We start from the raw sequence: 21,393 nt of genomic DNA on the forward strand, positions 1-21,393 counted from the left end.
TATGGCGTTCTAACATATTTTTAGTTCCTATTTTGCTAAATAGCGGGTCACAGTTTTCTTCTTCTTCAACGACTTGTTTGTTTTTTCACAATATAGAAATTAGGTCACGATCATTTATATTGTTGGTTCTTTTCTAAGTGTTTAATTTGTACAAGTCATCTTTTAGAAACCTTCTTTATTGTTTTCATTCAACCTTTTTTCCACTACTCACAATTTCATTTTGAATTTCAACTTGAAACAATACTAAAATTAGATGATTGAGAAATTCAGCGTCTTGTAATTGAATTCATGAATATGAACACGCGTCACACACTTAGTAGTTGTTGAAGGCTTTAAGACAGGAGAACAGTGGAGCTGATGAGATGATGTCCCTGAGTTTATAAGAGGAGCAATAGAGAGGGATATGAGAGGTTTGATTTTCTGAAGAGATTTGGGAACTATGTTGTTTTTAAGAAGAAGAAGGGTTTTTGCAGGGGAAAGGCTATTAAAATATTAGAAATGATGAAGAACTTTTTTCAACGATTAGTTTCCCTATGTTTTGTTGCTTTTTAGGAGGTGGGACTGTTGGTTTTCTCGGTTGAAATGTAGAAGTTTCTAAAGCGCCCTATTTCTTTATCTAGGTTTGGGCTAGAGGTGATCATGGATTGGGCTACCCGGCTCGGCCCGAAGGCTCGGCCGAAGAATGGGAGGGTTCAGGTAAAAATATAGACCCGAAATATGGGTTTGGGCAAAAAAACGAGGTTCGTTTAGAAAACGGGCCGGGCCTCGGGTAAAACTTTTTTAGCCGAGGCCCAGTCCGAATTATATACTAAATAATTTTTTTATTTTTAATCATATTTAATTTTTTATTTTCAATTTTAATATAACAACTTTTTATTATATTTTCAATTTGTGTATTGTTTTAAGAATTATTTTAGTCTCATTTTTATTTGTTTCTTGTTTTAATATTTGTTTTAATATTTTTAAATGTATTTGATTTATTATATTTTTAATTTTTTTATTTAATGAAATAAGCTAAAAAAATTAATATGGGCCAGGCCGAGCTCGGGTTTAACAATTTTATTTTGGGCCGGGCTTGGACAAATTTTTAGGCCCATATTCTGGGTCGGGCCGAGCCCAGGCTTAGAAAACAGGCCTAAAATTTTGTCTGAGCCTGGCCTGAACCTAGCCTGAACCTGGGCCGGCCCGACCCATGATCACCTGTAGTTTGGGCTCATTTGATTGAGCCTTTTTTTTTTTAATTTTGTCTTTCTTCTTTTATTTTTTTCTGAAACTTTAGTCGTCTTTTTTGGGCTTTTTATCTTTGAATAAAAATCCAACTGCTAATCCAAAAAAAAAAAAGAAAAGAAAGCTACTTTAAAATAATATAAATTTATAACTATAAATTCTTAATTTTTTTTTCTTTTAAGAAAATGAAGCATGATTTCGTTTAGAGCTGCTCATGGGCTGGGTTGAGTCGGGCCTAAGTATGATATTAACATAGTTTATACTTGCTTAAGCCCGACCTGACCCAAAATATGAGCCTAAAATTTTGTCCAAACCCAACCATATTTGCAAAAGATTAATCCAAATCCATTTTAGGCCCGTCCATATTATTTTTAAAAAATATTTATATTTATATTTATATTAATTTAATATTTATTAATTTATTGAAATTTTTTTATAGTCATCTTAATATTATTTTAATGTTTACAATAAAATAGTATTATATATTTAATATATTTTTATTTTTTAAATGTGTTTAAAATTACATAATATAAATTATTATAAATTTTAAATGGGTTAAATGAAATGGGCTCGAGCCTTGAATGTTCAGCCCGAGCCCAATTCATATTTTAAATAGGTGTAATTTTTTTGCCCAAGCCCATTATTGGGCTTAATATTTTTCCCCAGCCCTTTTTAAATTTCAAGCGAATTTTTGACTTGGACGGATAATTTGAACTATTAATAGATCTAATCTTATTTTACCGGGTTATATTCTTCATTATTATAAAAATTAAGACAAAAATTTATTATACAAAAACTAATTTAATAAAGAAAGTAATTGATACTTGTTAATTTTATAGATGGTAAAAATAAAGTTTAAAAGTTTGTTATATAACAACCTTAAATGTTATCATAGAAAGTATATTTATAGACAACTAAAGGTAAGATATATATCTTGCTAACTCGTTAGTCAACTTTATCCCAGCTGTCAAAAGGGTCGTCACTTTTGAATTTTCTTTTTTAACCATATGGTGCAGAATTCTAAGTTCAGAGGTGTTTGGTACAACACTAATAAATGCCATAGAAAAATGCTTCATTATCATTATAATCCAAGTAGTCCTGTTTTACTTTTCAAACCTTTGGTATTCTTTTGCTGAATGTAATTGATAAACTGCCATGTGTTTTCAATGTAAACAAATAATTGATTGGAAAAAATTTGTTACGACTGACAATCACAAATTTTAAATATAAATAATATAATTGCTATACATAATATTTAAAAAATATGTAATACATTATTTAACATCCAGAAAACGGTGAAAGCGTTTGTAGTCAATCTCATTCATCTTTGCTTGAATTGCTCATTCTCATTTTCATCGTAAGCTTATTCGTCAAATGTTACAGCAAAGCATTAACTTATTATACAACAGCATACATATACGGGAGAAAAGAGAGGCCTTGTAGTTGCAGATGAGTATATGCATCAAATTTGACAACTGTGACTAGTTAATGGAGATGTAAATGGAGGAGCAGGCACCTGAATTATTCCCTCAAGCATCAGCAAAACTTTCTTCATGGTGGGTCTGAAAGAGATGTCTTCTTGAATGCACCAAAGAGCCACCATTACAAACCTCTCCAGCTTCATCTTGTCACTTAAGGCCTCTGCATCAGAGTCGACAAGGGCATCGACAGCGCCTTCCAAAAAGCAGTCACAAGCCCAATCTGTCAAAATTGCTCTCTCTACTTCAACATCCATTGCTACATTTCTTCTACAACAAATGATTTCTAGCAGCAAGACACCAAAGCTATAGACATCAACCTTCACACTTACGGGCACGGTCTTGAACCATTCAGGTGCTACATACCCTTTTGTGCCCCTAATATTAGTATTAGTAAAGGATTGCTCCGTGCCTAAAAGCTTTGACAGCCCAAAGTCAGAGATCCGAGCTTCATAGTAATCATCAAGAAGTATGTTTTGAGGCTTTATATCACAATGGATTATTTGGGGGCTACACTCCTCGTGCAAGTAACACAGTCCTCTAGCAATTCCCACAGCAATTTCTGTCCTTTGGTTCCAGCTTGGTTTTATATCCCCAAAGAGAGAGCTTGCTAGTGTCCCATTGCTTAAGTACTCGTATACCAGCATTCGATGTTGACTCTCGTCACAATATCCCAGCAACTTGACAAGATTCCTATGGTGTGTTTGAGCAATCACATTCACTTCAGTTCTGAATTCCTTGTCTGTGTCTTGAACCACCCTGTCTAACTTCTTAACTGCAACTCCAGTCTGATGTTGAGAATCTGTGTCTATTACCCCTTTATAAACGATGCCGAATGATCCCCTTCCCAGCTCCTCCTTGAATCCATTTGTAGCGTCTTCCATCTCCTCATAATTAAAATACCTTAAGCTGCTTTGTATGATAGTTTTGTTTCTCTGATTTCTTGAAATCTTTTTTTGGTACAAGAAAAATGATCCCATACATAATATCCCAACAAGTAGGAAGTTGACAAACACAGAGCTACCTAAGAGCACTGAAATCAGAATTATCAGCGAATTCTGGTTCCCCTTTTTGTCTGGCATCGTCGGAGGGGTTTTATGGGCAAAATTATCTTTTCTTACTTTGAGAAAGGAGATGGAAGTCACTTGCGTATCTTGTCTCCCGTATGGAAGTGGCAGAGACTTCTTCCAACAGCCATTCTCATTGTACACAGCCACAATACACAGACAATCCTGCAAACAGTAAGCTTTACAGTCATTTACACTGCAAGGATTAATCCGCTCATAATCGGAAGTCGGCCAATCTGTATTCTGCAGTTCCACTAATTTGTATAAATCTTGTGAGGAATTTTGTGCATCTGCTGCACAACCCTGCATGAAATCTGCTTGGCAGTTACCGTACTCTTCATTTGCATCGGATAAAGAATATCCTGGTGGGCATTTACATTCTGGCCTTTTGTCGGGTTTAAGTGTGCAGATACTATTGAAGCCACAAGTTCCACTACCCAACTCCGCAAAATTAGTTGTGCAAATATTATCTGGAATGGTCTTAAACACACTCCAGTTTCGACTGCTTCCCGTGTTCTTGGGATAACTAGACAGGGTCAAAACGCCATCAAAATTTAGAGTCGCTCTGTAGTGGTAATCTGCAGAAGGAGCTTCATCTCCTACGCTAAGTGAATGTGTCTGATTGTTTCCTCTCAGTACGTAAAAGGATCCATCTTGATCAAGCCTCACTTGAAAACCAGAATTGGATGAATTTTGTTGATCATAAGTGCCACTAATGTAGTATGCAACGTAAGTAAAGTTGGACTCCAAATTTATGGAATTGAGCACAGCATTTCCATCTGGAAGTAAACGAAACTGGAATCTACCCTTTGAGAAGTTGTTCTCTTTATGCCGAGACGAAAGCAAACCACCCCTGTCGATTACCTGAGTGGGTAACAGTGTATCAGTAGGGTTGTTGAAGCTCTCCCACAGTGATTCAGAATCACTATAAACTACAAAATTGCCTGTATCATTCATTGTAGCAAACGCAACTTCACCGGTGGCAAAATCAGATCTCCATATCAGTAGACCATTAGGATCGGTGAGAACTAGTCCTCGATCAGCAGTTAACTCCACCTTGGATCTTCTTGGAGCAGGTTTATCTCCATTTGCATACCAAACAATGGTACGGTTTGGTATTTTATAATACCATATAGCAAGTAGGAATTGATCTTTATTTTCAAGTTGGTGAAATCCCAAGGCGAAATGATTGGAAGAAGAAAGCCATGGGTTTGCATCATCAGTCGCTTCGATGAAGGTGCTAGGGCGGATGTCACCAGCACTACTTTGAGCAGCAACAAGAGGTAGGAGCAGCAATATGTATGCGGAAAACAAAGGATGAAAAACTGAGGCCATTGATTAACTTGTAATGAAACAGAGGATTGAGCCGCTCTAGGAAGGAACTAATGACGTATAATTATAAAGAGGTTAAGAATGACTATAAGTCCGACAGAATCTGGACTTGGAATTTTCTTTTCAGCATGTTAAAAGCTTCTATTAAGAACTCCGATCTGATATTAAAAGATATTCACTCATATAATCTACTCAAGTTCGAGCTTTGGAAAGTAAGTGATAAGTTTTTATTCATTAGTCTATAATTGTACCATAAAAAGACTGTTAAGCTTGTATGACAGAAGCAGTCAAGCTTGGAAAAGTTGATAACTACTAATTCTCTGTGTTGAATCATTCAACCCTTGAAATTTCTTTCTAGCATCTAAGAACGTATCAGAAAACCAATCAAAATTGATGTTGGTCAAAAATCAATTTACAAAAGCCTACTATTTACCATCATTGTTATTCAACATAAACTTTTCCCTCATAATACGGCAGAGCTTAGGCCAATAGCTGGAAACCCTTTCACCTTCGTGACGTAGCAGATGTTTGAAACTGTAGCCCGACCAATATGTAGCTTTTTTCCAAAAAAACGCGTTGACATGTACTTTGGAGATTAAAAAAAAAAATTGTGCTTCAAGGAATATTCACTTTCTTTATTTAAACTTTTTTTTTCTTAATGTATAACTTAAAATATAAATTTATTTTGTTTTTAGTCTATTTTGTAACCCTCGTTAAGCAATTTTGGCTTATGAAAAAAATAACACGTGGCATAGTTTTGGTCAATGAAAAAAAATGTCATGCCACATGACAACTAGATTTATTTAAAATAAAAATATAAAAATATAATGTTAAATATTTAAATATAAAAAAATTTGACTTTGATTGACCATTGATCAATGTTGGTCGGCTATTTAGCGCTATTAGAACATGTCACGTGTCTTTTTTTTAATATTATATATTATATTGATTAAAATGTAAAAAATTATATATATAATATTTTATAAAAATTAAAATAATTTTTATTAAAATTTTAAAACATATAATTATAAATTTTAAAATGTAAAAATCATATATACTATTTTGATTTTTAAAATACATAAAAAATTATTTTTGAGCTTTTTAAAATTCTATATATATTATATATAATTTTTACATTTTTAATCAATATAATATATAATATTAAAAAATAAAGAAAGGGACACGTGGTGTGTTCTAGTAGCGCCATGTGCTCAGTCATCAGTCGATCAATGCCAGTCAATGGTTGGTCAACGTTGATCAACGGTTGATTAAAGTCAAAAATATTTTTTAAATATTTAATATTATATTTTTTATTTTTAATTTAATTTTAAAAAAATGCGACAAATAGCATATTATATGTCAATGATGATGGCAACATCAATGTATCCACCACCTCCGACAATTCCACCATATTATTTGCAACCGGTGTATGCTACATCATACACTTATACACCGATAATGTCGCAAACACCCCCAACATCATTGTTCTACCAAGGTGACTCATCTTTGCAACCATCTATTCGTACAACGGATGACACACAATGGCAACCTAGGATGACATCGCACTCAACCACGGAGGAAGGAGATGAAGATAAACATGACGGTCAAGGTGAAGATAAAGACGAAGAGGAGGAGGAGTTGAAACCCCAACTTTGTACGAAGAAGAAATCCGAGTTCAACTAATTCATGTACAACTAATGCATTAATATCAAGAGCATAATATCAACTAATGCGTGCGAAGGTAAATCAAACAAAAAAAAATGTATTAGCAAAAATATCAAGAGCATAAAGATCCTCTCTGGCCAATTTAAATCAATGATACATAACTATCATAGACTATTGTGGCATGTACTTCTAGACTTGATATTAATCTTAGTTTAGTCCTAGAATCAACCAAACTCAATATTTGACACTACTAAATGTAACACCCCACTCGCAACCCCACCGTCAGGTTTGAGATATGAGACACCACGTTCCAATTTTGAAGCAGCTACACTTTCATTTCAAAATTAAATAAGACAATTTATACAAGATAGTTAACATTTAATACTTCTAAAGAAATCATTATTCAATTTTGAGTTATAAGTAGGCTTACGAAAGCTCTCATGATACCTCAGTAACAATTGAGCAACTAAATGTGAAAACTATTAAGACAAAAGGGTGTTGTCGCGACATTGTGGGTAGTAGCTTTATGTCACGACTTTAAAAGGGTTGATTCACAACCATGAAGGCAATAATTCGATTTCGTGACTTCAATAAGGGAAATATTGTAACATCGATAATTGTAGGGTTTAGTGTCACAACTATAGTGAAAGCGAGTTGTGACATTAAAGGTAGTGGGCTGAGGGTCGTGACTTCAAATATGGGTATTGTTGCGACTATGGGGATAGAGGCTTAATTTCACAATACCGAAGGGAGAGTGTCATGACTATTAGGACATATACGTTGAACTTCTTTATTTGATATATTATTTTAATGTAACAAATAAAAATATCTTTAAATAAAAAAAACTAACTTTAACGTTCACTGAATCATGCATTAAATGCTATTGGTATCGATACTCATACAAAAAGTATCAATACTTTTTGTTACAGGTGAATTTAATGATTTGATATTTTTCATCCTAACAACTTTATTTATTTTTCAACAACCATAACGGTTGGAAATGAATTAGAGGGTATAAATACCAGGTTTTAAAGGTCCTACAACAACTAAAAAGAATAATCCAGCTTAAAGATCAATCAAAACAACAAATGTGCCATATATTTCCATACTTTTCTTTAATACACTTGTAATCTTTATTTTCATTCTTTTTCTCAAGTGCTTTTCATTGTAATTGAGCCTAATTTTGCAAACATTCAAATCTTGTAAAGATTGTTTTTTTGTTTGCTACTTTGTATCTCTTTAAGAGGGTTAGTATCTTAAGATTTTGGTAGAAATCTTAAGGCAGTTGTAAGGTTAAATATTATCCTTAAAGCTTGATCAAATTAGTGAATTTTGGAAAATCCTTAGTTGTGGAAAACTAAGGTAGTGGAGTAGGCAATTGAGGTCGAACCACTCTAAATTCTTGTGTTCACTTTTCTATCTTTTCTCTTTAGCTTTCAGAAATTTTTTTAAAAAGCCAATTCACCCCCTTCTTGGAAATTTCGGTTGATCATTTGAGCTAACAATTGTATCCGAGTTAGCCTCTAAAAGATGATCTAACAACCAAGAGAAGATCCTTGAGGTAGCTTAACTTTCGACAATTCAAACCACACAAGATGACTTTTACTTCTGACTCCGTTTTTCTTGGTGAGTCTCAATCCATTTCTAAAAGCTTTCTACTTTATTAGTGTTAATTATTCCCATTGAAAGACTAGGATGATGTTGTTCATACAAGCCAATGATTGTTATATGGGACATCATCAAGGATGGCCCATCCATACGACTCAAGCAACAAGGAGAGATCTTAGCTCCTAAAAGCAAGAAGGAATAGAATGAAGAAGATAGGAGAAGCTTACAACTTAATGCCAAATCTATGCATACTTTCTTTTGTGCCTTTGGTCTGGATGGGTATAATAGAGTATTTTTATGTTCTAATTGTGACAGCCCAAAATTGACCCTAGTCGGGATGTGGTTTCGGGACCACAAAACCGAGGCATAAAAATAATTTAAAATTTATTTTGATGCCTATGATATGTGTTAAATTGTGTGTGACATTTTTGATGATTTGATTTAGTGTTATAAATGTGAATTTCACTAGAAAGGGCCTAGTAGTAAACTTTGAAAGTATGATGGGAAGATGTGGGATGACTAGTTGATCATGCATGCAAAAATAAGGGATTTGCATGTCAAATTTCCCCAAAAGAAGCATAGTGGCCAGCCAAGGTAGGTGTTGATGGGCAAGGGAAACATGTTTCCAACATGTTTGGCTAGTGAGTTATGTATGAAGAAATAAAATAAGAATTAGCATTAAAGAAATGAACAAAAAAAAAAAAAAGATGAGCATGGATGCCCCCCCTTGCCGTGAGTTGTAGAGAAGGAAAGAAAAAAATTTTTGTTCATCCATTTTTCACTTCTTTGGCCGAAAATACTAAGGAAAAAGGGAGGATTTTTGCTCCATTTTTGGTTTAGAAGAGATCTAGAAGGAGATTTGGCTATACTTGCATCAAGATTAAGGTATGTATGAGGTTGTGTCATGAGATTCATGCATGTTTTAGTTGCTAACTTGATGTTCATGTTAGCCATGGTTCAAATACTTGTTATGCCATAGAAATGGTATTTGGCCAAGGTTGATATTGTGTTGAAGCCATTGCATGCTAAATGTGAAGCTTGCTAATGATGCATGTAATGATGGATTGACTACTCTTGAAATTTCTTTTTAGTATTCTTGAGTAGGGCATTGAGTCCTTTGTTTAACCATGACCAAAAATTTAAAAGGAGTATGATGTGTGAGGTATTCGCCATGGCATGCTCATGAGCATGGTTTATGCTTCTTGCATGTTAGTTAAAATTTGTGTTTTGGATGGTTATGAACACCTTGAAATTGCCTTGCACCTATATGTGTATATGTGTTTGCACATGATGATTTGGTTATGAAGTAAATGATAAATATGTTTGTTTAAAGAAGAAATGGTTGAAGAATGTTTGTGAAATTTGCATGTATATTCGGCCTAGTACTTATATGGTGTGAAAATCTCAAATTTATTGTTGATTTTGTGCAAGTATGACTAAGTATAATCGGCCATATGAGCGCTTGATGCTATGTTATAATTATTGAGCTTAAGTATGTGGATGTAAGTGTGCGGCCTTATAAGGGCTAAGTACCTTGGATTCCCTTTTGATATTCAAAACGATTAAATCAATTTATTTGTTAACATAAAGCTCAAGAGCAAAGGGAACTAGCTCCAATAAAGGAAAAGAAAAGGTGATTGAATAGCCGTTGGAAGCGCTCGATAATCTCCAAGGTAAGTTTTCGAGTATCGAAACTTAGATTTTGATTTGATTGAACGAAGTAATAAGCAATCGAAATTGTGCCCTTGTATGTGGCCATTGAGCCGAAATGATATTCTTGATTAAGTAAATTGTGCATAAAAGTTTGTTATGAAATTGAAACAAAGATGTGTATGAATGTGCGAATTGTGATATCCGGGCTAAGCCCAAAGGCAATGGTGCGAGCTATGATATCCGGGCTAAGCCCGAAGGCAATTGTGCGAGTTGTGATATCCGGGCTAAGCCCGAAGGCAATTGTGCGGGTTACCATAACCGGGTTAAGTCCCGAAGGCATTTGTGCGGGTTACCATAACCGGGCTATGTCCTGAAGGCGTTTGAACGAGTAGCTATATTCGGTTAAACTCCGAAGGTATGTGATTTGAAAATTATAAGCTTGCTGGAAAATTTTCAGTTAATGCACTTGTGAAATTTCCAACAACAAGGTATGCGTTGTGTATGCTTTGCACACTAGGGGTAAGTGCGTATAAATATTTGCTCCAATGATAAACGAGTTATCGGCTTAACTAAGCCGTTATTTGTGTATGAATATAAGAGTTGGGATTGTGAAGTAAGCATGTCATTGAGAAATTGTGCATATGAATTATTGTTTAGCTACTTGAATGCTATGCTTTGGTTGTGTGTAAATTATGGCTCAAACTTACTAAGCATAAATTGCTTACTCCGTTCCTTTGTTTCTCTGTTTTATAGATTTTGCTCGTTAGCGATCGGATTTGGGATTATTGAAGTGAAGTCATCCACACTATCAAACCCCCTTTTTGGTACTCTTTTGGTTGAACTTTGGATATGGCATGTATAGGACTACCCTCGATTGTTTTTAAGTTCTTTGTGATGTATATGTGTACGGCCATGCGAAAATGGTTCGTAAAAGTGGAGGATGGAATTTGACCATTTGTGCTTTGTAATTATATTTGGTTTCATGATGTGATTATGGTTTGGAATGAGAGTGTTGGTCACATGATCAGCCATTGGAATGGCTAAATATGATCATATGTGGACCTATGTATGTCAAAATTATAGTTGGCCCATGGAAACCACAAGATAGGTAAAGTTTACCTTGAAAATAGATGCTGGCAGCAGCAGTGGTGTGGATTTGAAAAATCTCCAAAATTTGTAGGAATGGTATTAAATAGTGAATAAGTTATGTAAACGAACCTTGACGAGTCTATTTTCATATGAAAGTAACGAAACGATCATATGAACAGTATACCGAGAGATATTAAAGTTCTCGTGAGACAGGGCCAGAACGGTTTCTGGGTCCTCTGTCGCGACTTTGAAAATTTACTATAAATTATCCAGAAAGAATTAGAAGTCATGCCTTATATGTGCAGATTCTATTTTGAGTCTAGTTTCATTAGAAACAAACGGAACCAGTATTAAAGCCCTGTACAGAGAAATATTCTAGTTGTAACACGCGAAGATCAGTGTAGTCGACCCCCTGTAACATGGGTGACTTTAACTAATAAACTGTTCCAATTGGCCCAACAAAAAATTCTAGAAATAAATCCATGGATGGATATATGAGTCTAAATTCAGGGAAAATTTATGGAATCAGTTTCTGAGTTTTGAAACTCGAGATATGATTTTTAAGGCGACCGTGACGCAGTTTTCCAGCCTGTCTGGAAATGCCAAATTGGTTGGTACTTTAAGAGGATTTGTCTCGTTAACCCCTCGTGTCCGAAACCGGTGATGGTCTCGGGTTCGGGGTGTTACAATTTTATTGGTATCAGAGCCACGGTTTAGTCGATTCTAGGACTACCGTGATATGTTTGGGGTCTAGCTATACATGCCATTAAGTGATAATTGATAGTGTGGTGATTTACATTCGAATTTGTGTTTGTTTATAGCAATGGATCCCGATCCCAACCGAGCAATAGCTGATGATGTGGAGAGTGTGGCGCTGCTCCGCAAGAAGGGACAGCAATGGCGGACTCTCAACCTATGGCCAGCAATCCGAATGATGAGGCTAGGCAAGCCTTTTATAGCGTGATGAATGATTGGTTCAACCAATACATTCGAACTAACACAACTATTCCACAACCTCCATTCCCGACTAATGCAACCCCAAGACCTACAATACCTCCGTGAATCGACCAAATAAGGTCAAGTAAGCCCCAATGACGAGTGATTCAAAACATGGGGCCACTGAATTTAAAGCTACGGATGACGACAATGCCGAGCAAGCTGAATTTTGGTTGGACAACACTATCCGGTGCTCGATGAGCTATCTTGTACACCGATGAGTGCTTAAAGTGTACTATCTCCTTGCTACGCGATTCCGCCTACTATTGGTGGAGTACTCGACTTCGGTTGTGCCTAGGGAGCAAGTAACTTGAGAGTTTTTCCAAACCGAGTTCAAAGGAGTATATCGATCGAGATTCATCGACCAAAACGAAAGGAATTTCTTGATCTTAAGCAAGGCTCTATGTCCGCATCGACTACGAGCGAAAATTTGTTAGACTCAAGAGATACACTCGAATGTGTTTCGTCCGGCTATTATGTGTAAACGCTCGAGGATGGGCTGAATGATGATATAAGGATGTTTGTTGGCATTCTCGAAATACGAGTTCGTAGTACTTGTTGAGCGAGCTTGTAAAGTCAAGAGCTTAGAAAGGAGAATCAAAAGTTGATGTGGGAACCGGAGAATTTCAAAAGGTCTCGGAAAGTCTCTTCAACAGCATCAAGAGATTTCGAGAAGATGTGAGCCGGTCTAGAGGCGCTCGGCTTTATAGACGAGATCGTGATCGACCCCACATGGGTATACGAGGCACTTCGGTCTCCGTGTTGGGAATGATCGTCGAAACCGAATGAAGTGTCGATTGTGGCAAATGGCATTCGGGAGTCAGAGGTTCCGTGATCGCCTCGCTATAAGTGTGGATCGGCCGACCACTTTATCAAGGATTGCCCGAGGTTGCTTGAACAAAATGTAAGTCGAGTGGAAACCCGGTGCTACCACCGTCAAGTAGGCCATCCAGAAATACGGGAAATGCTAGTGGCGCCCAGAGAGGGTCGAGAGATGCTACAACAAGACTCGAGGCTCGTGCTCCTGCTAGGACTTATGCCATACGCGCACGCGAGGATGCTGCCTCACCAGATGTCATTACCGGTACTTTCACTCTTTTCGATACTAATGTGATTGCTTTGATTGACCCTGGTTCTACTCATTCTTATATATGAGAAACCTTAGCATCCAGTAAGACTTTGCCTATTGAGTTCATCGAGTTTGTAATTCGGTGTCAAACCCTTGGGTCATTACGTGCTTGTCAACAAAGTGTGTAAGAAAAGTCCCTAGTATTTCGAGGTTCTTGTTTTCCGCGGACTTGATGCTTTTGCCGCTCGACTAATTCGACGTTATTCTTGGTTTGGATTGGTTGACCATGCACGATGCGGTTGTAAATTGCAAAAGCAAGACTATCGATCCGAGGTGCGCGAATAACGAGATAATTCGGGTTGAGTCTACGGACTTAAAGGGTTGCCACCGTAATATCGCAATGTTGGCCCGTAAATATGTAAGAAAAGGGTGCGGCGTACCTTGCGTATGTGCTCGATGACAAGGAGTCGAAAAGAAACCCGAATCTGCGCGTGGTTTGTGAATACCCGGATGTTTTCCTCAAGAATTGCCGGTTTACCACCTGCTCGGAATTAGAGTTTGGCATCGAATTGGTACCGGTACCACTCCAATTTCGATAGCTCCGTGTCGTATGGCACCAATGGAATTAAAGGAGTTGAAAGCTCGGTTGCAAGAATTGGTGGATAGAGGTTTTGCTCGTCCGAGTTTTTCACCTTAAAAGCGCCGGTGTTGTTTGTGAAAAGAAGGATGGAACCATGAGGTCGTGCATCGACTATCGTCGACTTAATAAAGCGACGATAAAGAACAAATATCCGTTATCACAGACGACGATTTGTTCGATCAACTCAAGGGAGCCTCGGTGTTCTCGAAAATAGATTTGAGATCGGGCTATTATCGCCATGAATTCGATATTCGGACGCACTCCAAGACCGCCTTCGAGCGAGATATGGTCACTACGAGTTCCTAGTGATGCCGCTTGGGCTTACTAATGCCCTGCGGTATTTATGGATTTGATGAATCGGATCTTCGACCATATTTGGATCGGTTCGTAGTCGTGTTCATTGATGACATCTTGGTCTATTCAAGAAATGAGACCGAACATGCTGAACACCGAGGTTAGTGCTGCAAATTTTACGGATAAGCAATTATATGCTAAGTTCAAGAAGTGTGAGTTCGTTAAGAGAGGTTAGCTTCTTGGGGCATGTGGTATCTCATCGGGTATTCGATTCGACCAACAAAATTTCAGCCATACTTAACTGGAAGCCTCCGAGAAATATTACCGAGGTTCGAGCTTTTGGGGCTTGCGGTTATTACCGACGATTTGTAAAGGTTTTTCAACGATAGCCACGCCAATGACGGCTACTCCAAAAGGATGTTAAGTTCGAATGGACGGAGAAATGTCGAAAAGTTTCGATCAATCGAAAACTTATTTGATGAAGCCCCAATTCTAGTGCAACCCGAATCGGCAAAGAGTTTGTCATCTATAGTGACGCCTCCCTACTTGGGTTAGGTTGCGTATTGATGCAAGAAGGTCGAGTTGTGGCCTATCGCGCCGAGGCAATTAAAGCCACATGAGAAAAATTATCCGACCAATGATCTCGAATTGGTCGCCATCGTATTCGCCTTAAAGATATGGCGACATTACTTAGTTGGTGAGAAGTGCCATATGTATTCGGATCACAAAAGTCTCAAATATTTAATGACTCAAAGAGACTTAAATCTGCGACAAAGACGTTGGCTCGAGCTGTTAAAGGATTATGAGTTGGTCATTGACTATCACCCGGGAAAGGCGAATGTGGTTGCGGATGCCTTAAGTCGTAAATCATTATTCGCTTTACGAGCGATGAATGTGCACTTGTCCGTTCGATCCGACAATGTGTTAGTAGCTGAATTGAAAGCCAAACCATTATTGATACATCAAATTTGTGAAGCTCAAAAAGTCGACGATGAGTTGGTTGCAAAACGGGCTGAGTGTGTTCCGAACAAGGAATCGGAGTTTCAGATCGATGATGATGATTGTTTGAGGTTCAGGGGTCGTCTGTGTGTTCCAAAGAATTCGGAACTTATTTCGATAATTCTGAACGAAGCCCATTGTAGCCGAATGGCAATCCACCCGGGGAGTACGAAGGTGTACAACGATTTGAAACGTCGGTTTTGGTGGCATGGTATGAAACGAGACATCTCTGACTTTGTTTCGAGATGTTTAATATGTCAACAAGTGAAAGCGGAACATCAAGTGTCTTCGAGATTACTTCACCGATCACGATACCCGAGTGGAAATGGGATCGAGTCACAATGGACTTTGTATCCGGACCGCCATTGTCGTGAAAAGAAGGATGCGGTTTGGGTCGTGGTAGATAGATTGACTAAGTCGGCTCACTTTGTCCCCGTCGTCTGGATTTTTCAATGGACAAACTAGTGAATTATACGCTTTCTCGATTGTGAGATTACACGGTGCCTATTTCCATCGTGTCGGATAGAGATCCGAGATTTACCTCGCGATTTTGGAAGAAGTTGCAAGAAGCTTTGGGTACCAAGTTGCATTTCAAGACCGCCTTTCACCCCCAAACCGATGGTCAATCCGGCGGATAATTCAAATACTTGAGGATATGTTGAGATGTTGCATCCTCGAGTTCGATGGTTCATGGGAACGGTATTTGCCTTTGATTGAATTCGCTACAACAATAGTTTTCAATCAAGTATTAAGATGGCACCCTACGAGGCTTTGTACGGTCGTAAATGCCGTACACCATTGTTTTGGACCGAGCTCGGTGAAAGCAAAATTTTCGGGTGGATTTGATTAGAGATGCCGAATGAAAGTGAAAGTAATCCGTGAAAGTCGAAGATAGCCTCCGATCGTCGAAGTCGTATGCGGATCTGAAGCGTAAAGACATCGAGCATCGTGGGGATAAAGTGTTTCTTAAGGTTTCGCTTGGAAAAAGATACTCAAATTCGGTAGTAAGGGCAAGTTGAGCCCGAGGTTCATTGGGCCATATGAGATATCCGAGCGAAGTCGGTCCGATTGCATATCGTTTGATTTTGCCCCGAACTCGAAAAGATTCACGATGTCTTTCATGTTTCGATGCTTCGACGCTATAGATCCGATCCATCGCACGTGATTAGTCCATCAGAGGTTGAAATTCAAGCCAATATGAGTTATGAGGAAGAACCGATTCGTATCCTATCACGTGAAGTGAAAGAGTTACGAAACAAGCAGGTTCCGCTAGTGAAAGTGTTATGGCTCAAACACGGGATAGAAGAAGCTACTTGGGAAACCGAGAACTCTATAAAAGAGAGATACCCAACCCTATTTACCGGTAAGATTTTCGGGGACGAAAATTTCTTAAGTGGGGGAGAGTTGTGACAGCCCAAAATTGACCCTAGTCGGGACGTGGTTTCGGGACCACAAAACCGAGGCATAAAAATAATTTAAAATTTATTTTGATGCCTATGATATGTGTTAAATTGTGTGTGACATTTTTGATGATTTGATTTAGTGTTATAAATGTGAATTTCACTAGAAAGGGCCTAGTAGTAAACTTTGAAAGTATGATGGGAAGATGTGGGATGACTAGTTGATCATGCATGCAAAAATAAGGGATTTGCATGTCAAATTTCCCCAAAAGAAGCATAGTGGCCGCCAAGGTAGGTGTTGATGGGCAAGGAAACATGTTTCCAACATGTTTGGTTAGTGAGTTATGTATGAAGAAATAAAATAAGAATTAGCATTAAAGAAATGAACAAAAAAAAAAGATGAGCATGGATGCCCCCTTGCCGTGAGTTGTAGAGAAAGAAAGAAAAAATTTTTGTTCATCCATTTTTCACTTCTTTGGCGAAAATACTAAGGAAAAGGAGGATTTTTCCTCCATTTTTGGTTTAGAAGAGATCTAGAAGGAGATTTGGCTATACTTGCATCAAGATTAAGGTATGTATGAGGTTGTGTCATGAGATTCATGCATGTTTTAGTTGCTAACTTGATGTTCATGTTAGCCATGGTTCAAATACTTGTTATGCCATAGAAATGGTATTTGGCCAAGGTTGATATTGTGTTGAAGCCATTGCATGCTAAATGTGAAGCTTGCTAATGATGCATGTAATGATGGATTGACTACTCTTGAAATTTCTTTTTAGTATTCTTGAGTAGGGCATTGAGTCCTTTGTTTAACCATGACCAAAAATTTAAAAGGAGTATGGTGTGTGAGGTATTCGGCCATGGCATGCTCATGAGCATGGTTTATGCTTCTTGCATGTTAGTTAAAATTTGTGTTTTGGATGGTTATGAACACCTTGAAATTGCCTTGCACCTATATGTGTATATGTGTTTGCACATGATGATTTGGTTATGAAGTAAATGATAAATATGTTTGTTTAAAGAAGAAATGGTTGAAGAATGTTTGTGAAATTTGCATGTATATTCGGCCTAGTACTTATATGGTGTGAAAATCTCAAATTTATTGTTGATTTTGTGCAAGTATGACTAAGTATAATCGGCCATATGAGTGCTTGATGCTATGTTATAATTATTGAGCTTAAGTATGTGGATGTAAGTGTAAAAGCGGCCTTATAAGGGCTAAGTACCTTGGATTCCCTTTGATATTCAAAACGATTAAATCAATTTATTTGTTAACATAAAGCTCAAGAGCAAAGGGGAACTAGCTCCAATAAAGGAAAAGAAAAGGTGATTGAATAGCCGTTGGAAGCGCTCGATAATCTCCAAGGTAAGTTTTCGAGTATCGAAACTTAGATTTTGATTTGATTGAACGAAGTAATAAGCAATCGAAATTGTGCCCTTGTATGAGGCCATTGAGCCGAAATGATATTCTTGATTAAGTAAATTGTGCATAAAAGTTTGTTATGAAATTGAAACAAAGATGTGTATGAATGTGCGAATTGTGATATCCGGGCTAAGCCCGAAGGCAATGGTGCGAGCTATGATATCCGGGCTAAGCCCGAAGGCAATTGTGCAAGTTGTGATATCCGGGCTAAGCCCGAAGGCAATTGTGCGGGTTACCATAACCGGGTTAAGTCCCGAAGGCATTTGTGCGGGTTACCATAACCGGGCTATGTCCCGAAGGCGTTTGAACGAGTAGCTATATCCGGTTAAACTCCGAAGGTATGTGATTTGAAAATTATAAGCTTGCTGGAAAATTTTCAGTTAATGCACTTGTGAAATTTCCAACAACAAGGTATGCGTTGTGTATGCTTTGCACACTAGGAGTAAGTGCGTATGAATATTTGCTCCAATGATAAACGAGTTATCGGCCTTAACTAAGCCGTTATTTGTGTATGAATATAAGAGTTGGGATTGTGAAGTAAGCATGTCATTGAGAAATTGTGCATATGAATTATTGTTTAGCTACTTGAATGCTATGCTTTGGTTGTGTGTAAATTATGGCTCGAAACTTACTAAGCATAAATTGCTTACTCCGTTCCTTTGTTTCTCTGTTTTATAGATTTTGCTCGTTAGCGATCGGATTTGGGATCATTGAAGTGAAGTCATCCACACTATCAAACCCCCTTTTTGGTACTCTTTTGGTTGAACTTTGGATATGGCATGTATAGGACTACCTCGATTGTTTTTAAGTTCTTTATGATGTATATGTACGGCCATGCGAAAATGGTTCGTAAAAGTGGAGGATGGAATTTGACCATTTGTGCTTTGTAATTATATTTGGTTTCATGATGTGATTATGGTTTGAATGAGAGTGTTGGTCACATGATCAGCCATTGGAATGGCTAAATATGATCATATGTGGACCTATGTATGTCAAAATTATAGTTGGCCCATGGAAACCACAAGATAGGTAAAGTTTACCTTGAAAATAGATGCTGGCAGCAGCAGTGGTGCGGATTTGAAAAATCTCCAAAATTTGTAGGAATGGTATTAAATAGTGAATAAGTTATGTAAACGAACCTTGACGAGTCTATTTTCATATGAAAGTAACGAAACGATCATATGAACAGTATACCGAGAGATATTAAAGTTCTCGTGAGACAGGGCCAGAACGGTTTCTGGATCCCCTGTCGCAACTTTGAAAATTTACTATAAATTATCCAGAAAGAATTAGAAGTCATGCCTTATATGTGCAGATTCTATTTTTAGTCTAGTTTCATTAGAAACAAACGGAACCAGTATTAAAGCCCTGTACAGAGAAATATTCTAGTTGTAACACGCGAAGGTCAGTGTAGTCGACCCCCTGTAACATGGGTGACTTTAACTAATAAACTGTTCCAATTGGCCCAACCAAAAATTCTAGAAATAAATTCATGGATGGATATATGAGTCTAAATTCAGGGAAAATTTACGGAATCAGTTTCTGAGTTTTGAAACTCGAGATATGATTTTTAAGGTGACAGTGACGCAGTTTTCCAGCCTGTCTGGAAATGCCAAATTGGTCGGTACTTTAAGAGGATTTGTCTCGTTAACCCCTCATGTCCGACACCGGCGATGGTCTCTGGTTCGGGGTGTTACACTAATGCTAAGGAAATTTGGGACAAATCGGAGGTCACTCATGAAGGTTCAAGCCATGTCAAGAAATCAAAGGTGGAAATTCTTACCCTCAATTATGAGATGTTCAAGAAAAAGCTCAAGAAAGACATCAAAGCTATGTTTGATAGATTCACTATCATCATCAATGAGATCAAATCCTACAGGACCTATCCCAATGAAGAAGTAGTGCGAAAAATGCTTAAATGCTTATCGATGTCTTGGGAATCCAAAGTTACAGCCATAGAGGAAGCAAAAATTTTGGAGACTCTTTTATTAGATGAGCAGATCGGTTCTTTGCTCATTCATGAAATAAGACTCAAGAAAGGGAATAAAAAAGAGAAAGTCAAAAAAAAAAAGAAGGTTGGAGTAGCTCTAAAATCCACCATTGAAGAAGATAGTGATTATAGTGAAGAGGTGGATGAAGATAAAGAGATGACAATGTTTGCTAGATGATTCAAGAGGTTTATTGTAAAACCCCTAACTAGAATCTGTCACTGGAATAGGGTTATGGAGCATTACCGAAGTTTACAAATTAATTTTTAGACAATTCATTTCATCTAGCATTCTGATCGCGTGATTCGTAACAAGTAATAAATATTTATAATGAAGATCAAACCTAGACTAACTATTATCACGACGAAAAGGCAAGCGCACCTATCGAATAATAGTATAGTAATGGCAAGACCGGGATATCGTACCCAAGGGAACCAAAAGTACTAGTAATAACTATCTTTTTATTATCTAGCCTTAAAATAAAAGGGTTTGTTTCTTAAACTATTTATCTAAACTAATTAACTAATTTAATTAAAGTAAAGAGAAAATTTGGAAAAAGACTTGAAGAGAAGAAATTGATAAAGACGACACCCAAGGAGGAATCCACCTAGATTTCACTTGTTATTTGACTCTGAACCAGACGATTTATTCACTTGACTTGATCCGTGAGATTCCCTAACCTATGTTATTATCCCTTTCGAGAATAATAACGTCTAACCCTTAGTTGAATTAATCAAAATTTCTTTCTTAATTAAAACCCTTAGGGAAGCAGTAAATGTAACACCCCTATCCCGTAACCGTCGCCGGAATAGGTAAGGGGCATTACCGGACTTGTAACTCATATCGAACAGTAAAATTTTGAACTCTTTCTTGAAATAAAGATCATTCATTTAAATAAGTACTAAGCACGACCAGGATAAAATTCAAACTTCTAAGTAAACATTCAAAAGATGCCATTTTCGCATGGCTTATATACATTAACCAAAAATATTCTTCCGCTACTAGTCTATTCTATACATGCCATAAAATAACTCAAAACATAACAAGAACAAGCGGTGGATAGTGATAGTGTGACTAGTTGTTTGCGATCCCCGAGCCTCGTAGCTTCAAGTGAGATCTATAAAACAGAGAAAACAAAGTAAGCGGAGTAAGCATTACAATGCTTAGTAAGTTTTAAGCAAGGTCAACAGATAACAATCAAATTATAACATAGTTGTTTGTATTTATATTTCACTCTTCCTTCGGGCATACCATCCCTTTACCGAATATGCACATCTCATCATATACAATTGGCAGATAAACTTTCACATAAAAGTGAGCTCATGTGACATAGATATACTGCAAAATTTCACATAACCTCTCACACTGATCCGATGTCACATAATCATAGGAATAGTCTAATAGATTGCTCACGTATGCATCACATAACTACCTTATGATTTAGTTCAAATCCAGCTCACATATAAA

At 37.3% G+C, this 21,393-nt stretch overlaps 1 protein-coding gene across 1 annotated transcript; it reads right to left on the reverse strand.

The window, feature by feature from the left end:
• Positions 1 to 2,421: 2,421 nt before the first annotated feature.
• Positions 2,422 to 5,366, reverse strand: LOC108483428 (G-type lectin S-receptor-like serine/threonine-protein kinase RLK1). Its single transcript, XM_017786820.2, has one exon. It carries the CDS (start codon positions 5,105 to 5,107, stop codon positions 2,690 to 2,692), a length of 2,418 nt encoding a protein of 805 aa, XP_017642309.1. The 5' UTR covers positions 5,108 to 5,366; the 3' UTR covers positions 2,422 to 2,689.
• Between the last annotated feature and the right edge of the window lie 16,027 nt (positions 5,367 to 21,393).

The sequence above is a fragment of the Gossypium arboreum genome, chromosome 8 (assembly GCF_025698485.1).
Source record: "Gossypium arboreum isolate Shixiya-1 chromosome 8, ASM2569848v2, whole genome shotgun sequence".
Classification (NCBI taxonomy): domain Eukaryota; kingdom Viridiplantae; phylum Streptophyta; class Magnoliopsida; order Malvales; family Malvaceae; genus Gossypium; species Gossypium arboreum.

Bases quoted from the DNA above. Each gene is read 5' to 3' on its own strand.
- LOC108483428 (XM_017786820.2), bottom strand. From the start codon at position 5,107: ATGGCCTCAGTTTTTCATCCTTTGTTTTCCGCATACATATTGCTGCTC.